The 14,996-nt window shown below is 37.4% G+C and overlaps 2 protein-coding genes across 5 annotated transcripts; both read left to right on the top strand.

The window, feature by feature from the left end:
• The first annotated feature begins 266 nt into the window (after positions 1-266).
• On the top strand, positions 267-9,751 carry LOC148062524 (uncharacterized). Of its 4 annotated transcripts, none has more exons than XM_087812343.1 (7): positions 267-784; positions 4,419-6,789; positions 6,852-7,047; positions 7,975-8,067; positions 8,137-8,380; positions 9,136-9,249; positions 9,303-9,751. In XM_087812343.1, the coding sequence occupies exons 2-7, from the start codon at positions 4,598-4,600 to the stop codon at positions 9,464-9,466; spliced, it is 3,003 nt and encodes a 1,000-aa protein (XP_087668469.1). In that variant the 5' UTR covers positions 267-784; positions 4,419-4,597; the 3' UTR covers positions 9,467-9,751. The 4 variants fall into 4 exon arrangements, with proteins under 4 accessions (XP_087668469.1, XP_087668470.1, XP_087668467.1 ...); XM_087812344.1 differs by lacking the exon at positions 267-784 and adding an exon at positions 2,295-2,489 and having other exon boundaries at positions 9,139-9,249; XM_087812341.1 differs by lacking the exon at positions 267-784 and adding an exon at positions 2,296-2,489.
• Positions 9,752-10,978: 1,227 nt separating this feature from the next.
• On the top strand, positions 10,979-14,837 carry aqp10a (aquaporin 10a). Its single transcript, XM_087812346.1, has 6 exons — positions 10,979-11,062; positions 12,160-12,286; positions 12,350-12,487; positions 13,124-13,242; positions 13,298-13,515; positions 14,541-14,837. The coding sequence occupies exons 1-6, from the start codon at positions 10,979-10,981 to the stop codon at positions 14,749-14,751; spliced, it is 897 nt and encodes a 298-aa protein (XP_087668472.1). The 3' UTR covers positions 14,752-14,837.
• Positions 14,838-14,996: the final 159 nt, after the last annotated feature.

Here is a 14,996-nt window from a genome sequence, read left to right as displayed (position 1 = left end):
AGCTGAAAAGAGACGACAAATACAAACACGGTATTGACAACATTAGTTGATTTTATTTTTAAAACATGTTTTCCAATCGAAAAAAATAACTTAACGTAAGACGTCAAAAATCCTTTTGAAATAAACTCAACTTCCGCTTTCATCTCTTTTATTCTGAAGGTGGAATCGGAAGTGAGCGCCATCTATTTTAATATTTGTATTTATTTTGAATGATCACAACAACAAAAAAAACGTTCTGTGATATTTTAAAATTTAAACTTTGCCACATATTAACTTATTTTTTAAGTGAAATAAGTTGCTCCTAATCGTTCTGAGTCAAATAGTTTATCTTTCATGTTTGAGTTTAATTAAGAAGTATAGTTTGTCAATTAAGTTAGCTATGAAGCTAACGTGTGTCGAATGTTTTGTGTTTTTTTTGTGTGTGTTTTTAATTTTTTATCCAGAGAAACATTGGATGCTATTCATCGCTCCAGGAAGCAACTGTTCACTGAAAGCACTGGAACTATTTACAACGACTCAACACAAAGTTGTCTCTGTGCTGCTAGCAAAACACTTTTAGCCTCTGTGTGTGTCTGTGCTAATCGTGTTGTGCTAATCTTTGATGGGATCATTATTAGAGACTTAAGTCCGTGACCCAGAATCATTGTCTCTGACCCAGTCTAGGCTGACACGAGGACACACTTGGTGCTTGTGTTCTGATGTGTTCTGATGGTTAGACCACAGTTTCCTGGAGTCTCAACTGAAGACAGCAGCAGGTGCAGAACAACAGTAAGAAGCTTAAACTGTAAGTAGTCACATGTTTATTTACTATTTTCAGCCCGTGTTTCACTAAACTAAACTATCTTTTTTGTCTGCGAAAATACGTTTTATATGTTTGCTTGTTTTTGTTGTTTTTTTTCAAACTAAACCACAAAAAAATGTGTCAAAAAGTGTCTTCCGGTGACATCCTCATTTTATTTATGAATCATATTAACTGAAGGATTTAAAGCTTCAAGAAAACCTTCTTAAATATGTACAACAACAATCCATGGTATAATATGTTTCACTATTTCACATTTCAACACATTAAAATATCTTAGTGACATCTTCACACATTTTTGTTTTATGTTTTTCCCAAATTTGATAGCTTTTTAATACCGTTTATCTTTTGTATTACAGTGATTATTTATCAATGTTTAGCTGTATTAACATTACATACAGGACGTTTTTATTTCTTCAGGCTTTTCCTTGATTTTCTGGAACTCCTGAGTGTTATCGTGACCTTTAAAATATATACTTTATTGAATATTGTTTTGATTGTTTAAGCGCTTTGTGACCCTTGTCTGGAAAAGCGCTATACAAATAAAAATTACTTACTTACTTACTTACTATGTAGTGATATCATTTTCAGTGAAAGCACGACGTCAACCAAATGCCTCCAGGGCAGCTAAAAAACAAACGGTTAAAACCTTTAATCTAAATTGTGTTACAAACAAATACTTTTTATGCACCTAAAATAGTTTCATATAGCTTTTAATTCAACACATTTTAGTACGAAATAATTCATTATAATAATATTAGCGTTCATAGTAGACCAAATGTCCACCGTTTATAAATGAAAAAAGCTAGTACCTCAAAAAAAAGAAGTTATAGTTGTGCTGCTTGTGCAACACTATTGCATATTCAAACACATTGTCATGTTAACTAATACAGTGACATCTTCACACATTTCTGTTTTTGTTTTTCCTAAATTTGAATTGCATTTTGATGCATTATTTTTACATTGGGAGGAATATTTTTGTGTTTTTTTGCTGTACTTTTAATACCTTTTATATATAACAAATCAATGAGGGAGGAAAACAACATGTTTTACTTCTAAAATTTCCTAATTGAACAATGTTATTATTTCTCTATTTCAGAAATCCTTAAAGCCATGGGACTAGTTTGTCTGCTTGTTGTGCTTGGGTTCACTTTTACCGCCTTTGCAAACATTCATAATATTTTGTACAGTTACTGCTCTGTAATTATATATTTCCGGAGCAATTCTTTTAAAGTGATTTGACTTAGGCTTGTTTTGAGGCGTGCGAATAACTAAAGGGAATGTCATGATGATCAATCCTACACAGTAGCTGCTTACTGACTGTAATGACTGTGTCCCGTGATCTATTGGGAGGAATGTAAGACTATCTGGTGAGTTCATCTTTTCTGGAGATTTTGTGGTTATCACGTTGAACATAGGTCAAGAATGTTGCCATGGGAGGAAAAAAAATGAGAGAGAAAACAATTGAAAGGGGAGGAGAGAGAGAGAAACAGAGGACACAGAGCGATTGACGAACACAAGAGGAGAAACCAGTGTATCTAGTTTGCGTCATCGTACACAACCCATCATGCAAAGCTGATGTGGAAACAGAAAGAAGGCAGAAAGAGTGCGAGAGGAAGAGATGGTCGGGGATGTCTCTTAAATAAAACGACACTCATTTAAAGGAAATATACAGAAATCAATAATAAAGGTAGGTTTCTTAATTCTTCTGTGAAGTTGTTGTTGAGTCAAAGTTTATCCGTAAACTTACAAATGGGTTTATTCTTGAGTTGATGACGGTTCAAGTTAAGCGGCTTACACAGTCTAGGTTACTGGGAACAGGGAAGGTAAGTTAGCAGAACAGGTGTTTCTGTAAACCGATACGCTGCTGCTTCAGAGCGCCGGCGGAGACTCTCTCGAAGTTACACGTCGTTTTCTAGATTATGATTTATTTCTATCATCCTGACACTCATGTGATTTCATAATACATCGCCTCCAAACATGTCTTCCTATTATTATCCCTCTCTTTTCTTACAAGCTCTGTTTGAATGTCCCACCCTGGCTCAGAGGGACTCAAACATTATTACCCTAGAAAGGAAACAATAAATTTTATTAAGCACTTTTACTTTTCTCTGTATATTGATATACCCTCATTTTAATTAGTATATTCTGATGTTTCTAATCATATTCTGCTTGTTCTATTTGTGAACAGGCTTTTAAAGTGTTTCCCACATCTATTTATTTATATTTGCAGCTACATATTTTGACAAAAGGTTTAATATTTTTGTTTTGTATATGACTGGGACTCTGGAGCTCTGTCATCTGGGAGAGGCGTGGAGAAGAGTCCAACTATTTACTCGGTTCTCTGAGAATATCTGCAAAAAAAAGTACATTCATAACAAACATCCTTAAAGGATTTACTTTATTTGTCTGCAGGTTATTAGTTTTTTTTTGTCAATCTGTTCAACTTCAAGGCATTTTTAATGTGTCAACAAAGAGCCTAGTTGTGAGAATATGTTACACCTGACTTTGTTTAAATCTGGAAATATTTTTGAGGTTCTGTTTCGCAGCAGCAATGGCGGTTGTACATTATCTTTGTTGAACCATTGTCTTCTTGTCACGCTATCTCGCTGCAAGTAAACCAATATTGACGCCTCACTTTGTCCTGTTTATCTACAGATTTCCGTCGTTTAGAGTTCAGGTTTCGATCAAAAACATGCAGCACAGAGACCGACTGTGTCACTTTATGATATCGCTGTCACCGATCGGATTGTTGTTCGGTAGGTTCTTCCAGTTCTTGCCCTCGGGTTTAGCTGACGTAGACCAGCCAGTCATGAACAGCCTGCTTGTGTAAACAAAGGAGACAGAATCCATTATAAACATCCTCCAGGTAAATTAACGTAATGACTCGTAGTCTGAGGTCTGTGTACGTTTCACAGTAACCTCTTATTAGTTAGGCTCCAGTATTTTTATTGCCTTGCATTTTTACCATATTTGCTGCGTAGTACCTTAAATATTCCTCAGTACCACGTTTTCAAATAATGTGTACAATCTCACAAGTTGTTTTTAGATAAATATCAACTAAAACTAAAACTTTTTATTAATGGTTTGTATTGGCAAGAACCTAGGGATGTGATTTGTATCACGATACAGGGGCAATGATGCTGTATTGCAATACTGTAGGAACAAAGATATATGTGTAGTATTGTCAAGTACTTGACTCTGGTATTGCACAATTTACAGACCACATGATTCTTGACAAAGTAGAAATTGTTTTCATTTGTTTTTAAACCAAACTATTCCCAAACTTCAGCTTTAAAATTTGCCGGAGTCAACTGTATCCTCTCGTACTTAGTCATTGCCGTCAATGACTAAGGACTAGTGGTATTTAATTCCTGGGTATTTACTTCTGCTATATAGTTATTTGCATGTTAATTGTAAATAAATATTTAAAAAATGTCATGGTATACACAATGTATTGAAATGTAAATCATATAAGAACTATGATTGAAAAATGTGATTTTAAAGGAAAAACATGTGATATATCGGTGGATCGAAATTTTTCAATATGGTAAACTTTGAACAAAACGTATGTATATAAGTATAAGAAGCTAAACCTGTTTCTTTTTGTCTTTGGCAGGATGTGATAGGCTATCAGGTGCAACAGAGTATAATCATTTTGGAGAAAAAACGAGCTGCATGAACGGCATCTTGAAAGTATCACATAGTCAGATCTGTATTTTCAACGTTGAGGTTTAATCTGATGGAGATCATGAAAGTTCTTGGGTGATATTTTCTACTCAGTCATCATATCTGAGAATGGACCTTCACCTGCTCCATAGGCCGCCGAGCCAGTTCAGCAATGGAGAACGTTTCACTGTCAGATCGGCGAGCTCGCCCTCATACGGACTCAACCGCCGGCATGGCATCAGGAAAGCAAGAGCGGAATCTCAAGAGGAGAATACTGAGGACTGTAAAGAAAAGACACAGATTGATGTTGAGGAAAAACTTGCTGTTTCTAGGGCATACCCGAGGGGATCCGTGAGTGTGACACTTCAGCTGGAGGAAAATGACAAATCTAGCCATGGAAAGGCTAGTAAAGTCCCATGGACTGGACCAACAGACTCCACTATTAAAGGGTTGAACACTGATTTAAGAGACTCTTCTCAAAGTCTACGAGATAGGGCAGAATGGAAGGGTTTGTACGCATCGAACAGAAGCAAGAGTTTGGACTTCAGGAGAAGATCCAGAAGCCCAGATGGACTCTCAGGACTTCCGAATGAACAAAGCAGCGTCACGGTCAAGGACACGAACGCCACGAGAGGCGGAGTGGTGCCTTCTCTTGAGACGTTTCACTGCAGTAGAGCCAGTATCTTTCTGCCCAGGAGCACCACAACTCAATCTTTAGACATGCTTAGTAGGGGTCACTCTGTTCCTACCAGGCTAAAGTCACCAACTCAGACTGGTTCTGTTTTCAGGAGCAATTCCTTACTAGGGGCAAGAGGAGGCCAGAGCATATTAGAGCGAATAGAGAAGCTCTATGGCTCCACTAACGTTGGTACAATGGAGGATTACAGCAAGTCCGGAGATCTGTCATCCTCCGACCCAAAAGGAAAAAGTTCATCGTCCCAATTTGATGGATTAACAAGTGACCCTTACACGTCACCAAATCGGAGGTCATCGGAGGTGATGCATGGAACCTTCCCTAGACGACTGTCAACCACGGAAAGGAACAGCCAGAGATCGATGAAGACCAGAAACTCTCTTCCAGTCCAAATGGACTCACACAGATTAAGCTTTGACTCTTCACTTTGGGCAAAGACAACGGAGAGAGCACCAGAGTACCAAAGTCACATGTTCATCAAAGGGGACCGGATCACGTCGGGGACTCAGTCTTTGGATCGGGCCAGAAGTCGAAACACAATTTCAGGGCAGATAAGAACAGCGAGATTCAACAGATTCGTTGGACCTGAATCGGACGACGCATCTTTAAGAAACCCTGCCGAAGATAACAAGCTTAACATAAACGGTAATATCAGTGAGGAGAAAAAAACACTGAAAGAACAGGATAAAGGTAAAGATATTATCCAAAACCTTGAGTCAAGGTTCAGTACCACGGATGATGTTTTTGAAACGGACCCACAAAACAGCGAACTGAAACTAGTGCGTAGGAAAGCACTCTCTGCGCCCGCGGCAAGTGTGCGGAATAAAATCAACCAGTTCGAAGCCATGACGAAGAAAGGATCGGGACCGGGACTGATGCAAAGACGGGCGTTTTCGGTACCGATCCAGCACCACGCTACCGTCGACGGGGTAAAGAAGAGCGGGTCGGCTAGGGCCATAGGAGATCTGAAGAACAAATGGGAGGGAGTAACTGAAGAAAGGGAGGATGATTTCAAAAGTGTAGGTGAGGAAAGAAAGGTAGATTTAGAGAAGGAAGTTAAAAGTTTTCAAGATCCAGAAAAGGATTTAGTGTTTTATTCCAGACACAAGGGGCTTGACGAGATTGATTTTTCCAAATCCACCTCTGAACCCAAAAGACAAATTCAGGAAAGTGGGCAAACGGAGGAGACGGAACAACCGCCTGCTCTCGCCTCACCCGGCTCAGACCTGGACAAGACTCCGACGAACACACCGAAGCTCTCACCTGCTCTTTCAGAAGACACACCACCCGCCAGACGTCCCACTTCAACAAATGTTCACGGCTCTTTTACGTTCCCGGACTCACAAGACTCTCCCCTGCTTCCTCTCGCCTCCGCCTCTCACAGCAGCACCCCTCGACTTCTTTCCCAAGAAGCTCAGAAGCCGTCCAAACCGTCTTCAGATTTGGAAACCTGGGTGTCGAACTGGAAGTCGGAGATAAAGGTGTGGAACGACACCGACGACGAGGACGAGGACGACGAAGGCACACAAAAAGACGGTGATTCCAACTACGATTCCGACTCCGGAGAGTCGTCCATCACCATCACCAGCAACATAAGCCAGTCAGAAAACAGGAGCTTCAGTGTCAGGTGAGAACATCGAGAATCTTACGGTTTTAAGAGTCTAATATGTTCCTCTTGTGCTCCACTAGTTTGTCTGACCTTTATAACTTCGCTGGAGTCGACTGCGACTCGGAGACCGACAGTGACGAGTGGAAGTCGATAGGCCGGCGGTCGGCGTCGCTGAGCTCGGACATGTCGGCTCTGTCCTACGTATCCGTGCTGCCTGCTGAGGAGCTGGACCGCTTAATCGACGACGTCAAGGGTCTGGGAGAAAACAGCCTCCAGGTACTTTAACACCAAGGGTCAAAGTCAAGGGAAAAATCCAGTCCCACAAGAGATTTGAATACATAGTTGAGTGAGAAATATAAAATAGTAGTTGCAAGTGAATCAAAAGCTTAGTTACTTCCGAAGTATTTACATCAGAACTCACAGAGATTACGATGGTAAACCTTTGTATTTGTATCTTTAGCAATCCTGGTCACATTTAATATTTACCCAAACTGTCCCTAACAGTGTACATTCAAATTCTTTTGACATCAGTTAGACTGTTTTTGAAATCTCTATATAATTGTTCCATAATCCATAATCTTTTTTATTTTATCTTAATCACTGGCCTCTTTATCAGTTACCATATCAACATCACCACTAATCTACTTGTTTTTTTAAACGAACCGTCCAGCAGGCCACATAAAATGACTTGCCCGAGCCGGATTTAGCCCCTGTGCCCTTTGACACATGTTCTAGATTTCTAATCCAAAGCGTTAAAAAAAGAAAAATGATGCAGATTAACAGAAATTAAGAAGCAGAGTTCAATTTCTGTGACACAAACTATGCTTTATGCTAACATTAGCATTTAAGAATTAATAGAGACGTAAAGACTTCCTGTTTAGAAATTGTGATTGTTCAGGATTAGAATCTGGATCCACAAATCTTATAAAGGACGAATCATCTTTATTTGAAAAGAGAAACGTTCGTCCTCGCCTACTGTATTTGTTGAATTTGTCTATAAATGCGGTAAATCAAAAATTCTAATTGTTAATCTTGAGAAATATATTATGATATTTGACTCATGACGATGTTTGCTGAAGTCGGCACAAATGAAAGTTTATTTACTTGCTGTATCTCTTTGCGAAGAAGGTTGCACAAGCTAATAAACCTTTAGAATCTCCTGATGATGTTTGTTTATAATCACGCTGGTGTGTTTCTATCAAGGAGGACGTGCACGTGGTGGTTCTTCACAAGGAAGTGGGAGTGGGACTGGGCTTTAGTCTGGCAGGAGGAGTGGACCAGAACAAACCCGTCACTGTAAGAAAACCTTCCTCTCGTCAATCCTCCTTGTCCGCTGTTGTTCTGTCACTGAACCTCTTGTCGCAGGTCCACAGGGTGTTTCACACGGGCGTGGCGGCACAAGAGGGATCCGTACAGGAAGGGGACCAGGTCCTGTCGATCAATGGAACCGCACTGAGCGGCTGTGCACACTGGGAGGCGCTGAGGGTTCTGAGAAGAGCAAAGACCCGTGAGATGGGTGTGGTGGTTCTTAGGAAGGGGGGCGGTGCACCGAAGAGGGGGATCCAGGTTTCCATACAGGGGCCAGCAGAGACCAGCAGCACGGAGCCTGGTAAGGACTTGCATCAGTTCCATCAGAATGTTGAATTTTGTAGCTAAAAAAAAAATAAATCGAATTTAGAACATTTATTTTTTTATTCAAATATCATTTTCTTTTTCATTAAAAATATTCAAATTAAATCTACTTTTCAATACACAAATGATTGAATGAAATTTCAAACAAATCAAAAATTTCCATTATGAAATTATTTTATTTACAACAAATTTCAACTTTCAATATAGAAATAATTGAATTACTTTAATAATTCAAAACAAATTTTAACTTTCAATATAGAAATGATTCATTTAAATTATTAATTTAAAACCGTTTTTAATTTCAATATAGAAATTATTGAATTAAATTATTAATTTAAAACAAATTAAAACGTTCAATATAGACATTATTGAATTAAATTATTCATTTAAAACCAATTAAAACTTTCAATATAGAAATTATTGAATTAAATTATTAATTTAAAACCAATTAAAACGTTCAATATAGACATTATTGAATTAAATTATTCATTTAAAACCAATTAAAACTTTCAATATAGAAATTATTGAATTAAATGATTAATTTAAAAGGAATTAAAATGTTCAATAAAGAAACTATTAAATTAGATTGTTAAATTTTTTTTTAAATGCTTTAAAAAATGACCCACAGTTTCAACATTTGAAACGTCATATTCAATCATTCTGAAGACACTCAAATGCTTCCCTGATGACTGTTCCTTCATCCGTTAAGAGGGTTGTTGTCATGTTTTGAAGCAGCTCAACAGGTCTGCGTGCGTCTGGAGAAGAACACCAGAGACTTGGGCTTCAGCCTGGAAGGCGGAGCTGGTCTGGAGAACCGGCCTCTGACCGTGCAGAAGATCTTTCAGGGTGAGAAGACATTTGTCAAACGGAAGGAAGATTCTTATTCAAACGCTTCTCAGGTGGTCCGGTGGACAAGGTGTACCCCGGCGACGAGTTGCTGGAGGTGGAAGGGTCCAGCATGGTGGGCATGAGGCGCCTGGAGGCCTGGACCCTGATCCGACGACTCCCCCCTGGTCCTGTGGACGTGATTCTCTCGCGAGCAATAAAGAAGCAGGAGACATAAGGACTGACCAGGTCACGTGACCCCCAAACCAACGTGCCATTTGTAAATAGAACTTCAACATCCTGTCGTTAAATAGCTATTTTACTAAAATACATGTATTTTTTATGACGCATCAGCTAAAAAGAATTGTGTATAAATATGTAGTTACCTCTATTTATGAACCGGCCAAATTTCAATATGCACTGATTTTAATGTAACGCAGCTTCATTCCAGTAATAACCAGCCACTGCCGTACACGTTGGATCGTTTTCCTTCTGTTTTTAAATTAAAATCTGACTTCATCAAGTCTGTTTGCTCCTCACTCTTCCTCCTGCACAGGTTCTTATAAATGTACAGAAAGTTGTTACATAATAACAACTTGATTCCAGAGTCCAACACTGTGACCATTAGTCACTGGAACCTGTTGAGTTCAAGAAAAGTAATTATTAGTTATTGCTTTTTTCTTTTTTTTTCCACACAGGGTTGTTTAATCTGGTTGAAAAGGATTGAAAGGCCTCATTAAACATCTGTTAACGATAAAATAAGACATTATAACAACAGTGTAATTCTTAAATAATTGTGGAAATGTGTATATAAAAAAACAAAATAACTTAAATAATAAAATAAATAATAAATAATAAATGCATTTATTTCCTTCTCTATTTTCCACATTTATTCCTTGATTATGTGTCTGATTTATGGGATGAAAGTCATGTAATTAAAAAAAAAGGAAATATTTAGGAAAAAAGGGCAAATATCTTGTATTTATGTTTATTCCTGTGTATTCATATACTGTTATTGTACGTTCATTTGTGTCCGTTTTCCATCTTTATACTATTCTTATATATCTTATTTCTAAATCATGTCACCTGTATAAAATGAAATAATTTTGAAAAATATAAAGGAAATTTAAGTGGAAATAATTTTATTAATAGAAACATATTTCTATTCATATTTACATATTTATTTTTGCATGTTTTAAAAAAAAAAAGATGTCACTCCTGTTATTCCGTTTAAAAAACATGATTAGCAACCAAATATTTCATGTTTTATTATCATTACTACACCTGTAAATGTATAATTACATTACGTTAAGAGTTTCTAAACAGTTTTAAGTTAAACTATGTTTGCAGCTTCAGCAAAGCTATTGACCAAACAGTATAATTTAAAAATATTAATATAAAATTAATTAATTGATCAGTTTTTTGACTTAAACCAGAATTTTTACCTCATTAAAAATCAAACATTTGTTTATGAAAAAAACTTTGTAATTCTTTGAATTTCTTGCTGCGCGAGCGATATTATCTTTTTTCTGACTTTATGACTTTTATCAGAGGGGTAACACCTCTATTGATAAGTGCTCGGGTCTTCTGATCAGCCGCGCAGAAAAGGTGAAAAAGTGGTGGACGACGAGTGGACTTCCACTGCTGGCTTCACTCCATCAGCGGCTCCACGCAGAGAAGCACGCGGTCTTTACAAGACCCGGGTCTTTACAAATAACCTTTACTTACTTAAGTATTTTAACTTTCAATCATGAAGAAGATTCAAGGCTTGAAGATCAGGAACGCTCTGGTGCGAGAGTCAATGGCAGAGTTTCTGGGAACTTTTGTTTTGCTGGTAAGTCATGATCGATAAAGTGTATTATTATGTAATTAATTAATAATTACATGTTTTTTCGTTTGACCTAAATGCTTCCTTGTTTGCATGATATGTATATCGTTATATGTATGTAGATTATAATACAGTTGATTGTCTTTTTAACGTAGATAATAATGATTTATTAGCTCTGAAGATTGACCACTGAGAGGCCTCAGGAGGATCCATGTGTGTCATTGTTTGTAGTGACATGTTCACTCTTTATTGCAGCGGTGCTGATAAGAAGGGGCCCATTTGATTACAAAGTCAAAGTTCATGATCTAACAGAGAACAGGACCACCCTTTTAAAAAACCTACACTCGTCCACATAGATGAATAATTGACTATCACATCTCTTTCTAACAGAAAAGTTAAAAATATTTGACGTCACTATATCACCTAATGTTTTGTTTACGTTTTTGTTCGTAGAAAATTGCAATAATTTAAATAAAGTACACCAAACACATATATAATAATAAACTGCAAATTGTGATTATTATACAATCGAATGCATTAATTTCTACTGACTATCTCGTCACTTCAATATGAACAAACTATGTTTAAATGATCATGCTTTTGGTTTCTATTGAGGATATTCATGGATTTCCGGCTTATATTTCTAATTAATGCGAGTAATTTAGACTCCTTTGATCCAGATAGTGTCCGAAAACTTGAGTCTTTCTTGTAGAATTTACAGACCACATGACTCTTGACGAATTTGTAACGGCTTTCATTTGTTTTGAGACCAAAATATGTCCAAACATCTGCTTTAAAAGCTGCTGGAGTCGACTGTATCCTCTCGTCCTCAGTCAACGACTGGATCTTGCGGGATTTCATTGTCCCTTTGGCTTTAGTAGTTTAATTGCAACACAAAAATGAACAAATGTCATGAATATTTGCATTTTAATTATATATATATATATATATATATATATTACACACTTTATTTAAATATAATTCATAAAATAACATAACATAATATAAACATACATATATTATTTTCTTAAACCCCTACTAGACGGTCTAGTCTTTACTTACTTTATTTATTCTATTTACTCGTTTATCTGTTTCATGTTCAGCTCTTCGGTTGCTCGGCTGCAGCTCAAGTGAAGACCAGCCGGGAGACCAAGGGCCAGTTTCTGTCCGTCAACATGGCCTTCTCTGTGGGCGTGATGTCGGCCATGTACCTCACCAAGGGAATCTCAGGTACCAGAGCATCATTTTAATCTGTGGTCGGGGATCTTCATTTGTCTGCTCTCTGCTCTGAAGGTGCACATCTGAACCCCGCCGTGACCCTCAGCTTCTGCGTGCTGGGGAAGGTCCGATGGGGGCGACTGCTGCCGTACTGTCTGGCCCAGGTCCTGGGGGCCTATGTTGCATCTGGACTCGTCTACCTGGTCTACTATGGTTGGTCTTCTTCTGCTCTCTGAGGAAAATATAATCCTGTTTATTCAAGTATGAATTTCTAAGAGGTTTAGTCAAGAATTCCCTCTTCCGATCTCATGGGTGAGCAATTTAAATATCGTCAGGGGCCACTTAATATACTGGGACTGCTGTTAGGGGCCGTCAAGCCAATGGAAAGGAGAAAGAAAATAATAGAATAAAACATAAAAATAGCTGCTGAATTTTTTAACATTAATTTTATACATTAAATAAAATCCTATTGATTTTTTTCTTGCATTTAGTTCTAAATATATAATTTTGACACTTAATTATTCCAACTGAATGTTTTGGGGTTTTATTTACATTTTGTTACACATTAAATTTGGCACTGAATTTATTTATGCTTTGAAAAAAAAAGGTGCCTCAGATTTTATGTTTTTTTTCAAATTCAAAATTTGATTTTGATGCTCTAAAAATTCCGTGTTGGAAATGAAGTGTATGTCTTGACGTTATGTAACAAAGCTATATAAAGATATATGTGGAAGTATATTTGTACCTCTGATGATGATGTTCTATACCCTCAATTCTCTACCAAATAGTAGAAGTACACTTTTTTTTTTTTAACGGCTTAAAAGACTCTGAATATTTCCCGTTTTCCAGACGCCATCATGGATTTCAGCGGAGGTGTTCTGACTGTTCACGGTTCGAACGAAACAGCATCTATTTTTGCCACGTACCCGTCCGAGTTTATATCTTTGGAGAGAAGTTTTCTTGACCAGGTCAGTAAAGTGAAACCAGAAACGTGTTCGTATTTAACCCTGAATTCGCGCTCAGGTCGTGGGAACCGGCATGTTGCTGCTGTGCATACTGTGCCTGGACGAGAAGAGGAACAGTCCGGCTCCCGCCGAGCTCATCCCGCCCATCGTGGCCGTGATGGTCCTGGGGATCTCCATGTCCATGTCGGGGAACTGTGGCGGCGCCATAAACCCGGCCAGAGATCTGGGGCCACGCCTCTTCACTCTGACGGCGGGCTGGGGCACCGAGGTCTTTACGTAAGTGTCTTATCTGAGCTGGTCGCCTTCTTTTGTGTTTGTCAGTGTTTATCAGTCAGGAAATGATCTGTTAAGTGTTATTAGTGGAAGCATCTGATTGTTTTAACCTTGTTAAGATAGTGTGTGTCAGTTATTTCAAGGTAATTTTATCAGATTAATATAGTAAAATGACTATCTTGCTTCAGTAAATCACTTTCAATATGTTACCTGTTTTTATATTCACAATAAAAAGCTTTTCCTAAACTTAGCTTAGCTTAAATGCAAAATTAATAAATATTACTGCCTTGTATATTCTTATTTTTATGTTGTAAACATGTTTTCCCCATTTAGAATTCTACATTTCCATGTTAATTATCTTTACTCTTATGGAGTATGTATAAAACAATAAATATGATAGTATAATGTTTAAAAAAAGATCTTTAAATAAAATGTTACACAAGAAAATATGACATTAAAATGAAGTAAAAAGGTCAACTAATGAAATCAGAAAACAAACTGAAAACAGCCAGCTGCAATCACGCCCGCTTTGTTTATACAACGAGTCCCTCGGAAGGTGGAGACTTCCTGGATTGATAACGTTCGGTGACGAACTCCATTTTGTGGGATAAACAAATATTTTCCTGTATAATAATTCATTTTCCTTTCACAAATATTCCATATTTCTTCATAGCGTTTGTTATTTTCTTGCAGAATAAATGATTACAAACATCCATTTCTATGTATATTTGAAAATATCATACTTAATATTACCTTTCTTCTCATATTATGGTTTAAATTTGGGATTATGGGATTGATAACGTTCGGTGACGAACCTTCATGTTTGACCAATTACAGCAGAGTGGGTGTGGTTTGATAAACAAAGCTGAGAACAATACAGATCCAAGATCTATTTAAGACACACTTAAATCAACACATTAGTTTAACTTTAATGTATCACTTCTGTGTAAACAAATATAATTACAGTAAGTATTTTATATTAACATTGATAATTAAAAGAATAGTAATAATCATTTTCTGTTCCGCAGCTGTTTCAACTACTGGTTTTGGGTCCCACTGGTCGCGCCTCCCATCGGAGGAGTTCTAGGCAGTCTTATGTATTTGATCTTTATCGAGTGGCATCTCCCCGATCCTGACCCGCCTGCAGACCCCCCAACTACCCCCACCGCCAGCGAACACATCACACGGAACAGGACCAAGGTGGAGAGCGGACTCGAGTTAAAGACTGAATATTTTTAATACTGGATAACATTTTTAAATCCCCCCAAAAAAACAAAAAAAAACTGTATGACATGACTTGTAAAAAGAAGTTTATCTTATTTAAAATCAATTTTACTTATAAAGTGACTCCCTCATCCATGTATATACTGTTTATTAGAATGTCTTAAGCCCTTCTTAGGAACATGGGTTACATGAATTTTAATTTATTTTATAAGGTAACTACTGTAGTTTTCTTGTCGTGTAACGAAAATGTTCTCTTACAA

Source organism: Callionymus lyra, chromosome 17 (assembly GCF_982586985.1).
Source record: "Callionymus lyra chromosome 17, fCalLyr1.hap1.1, whole genome shotgun sequence".
Taxonomy (NCBI): Eukaryota; Metazoa; Chordata; class Actinopteri; order Syngnathiformes; family Callionymidae; genus Callionymus; species Callionymus lyra.
Note: the sequence above shows the minus strand (reverse complement) of the source record. Positions and strands in the feature narration are given on the sequence as shown.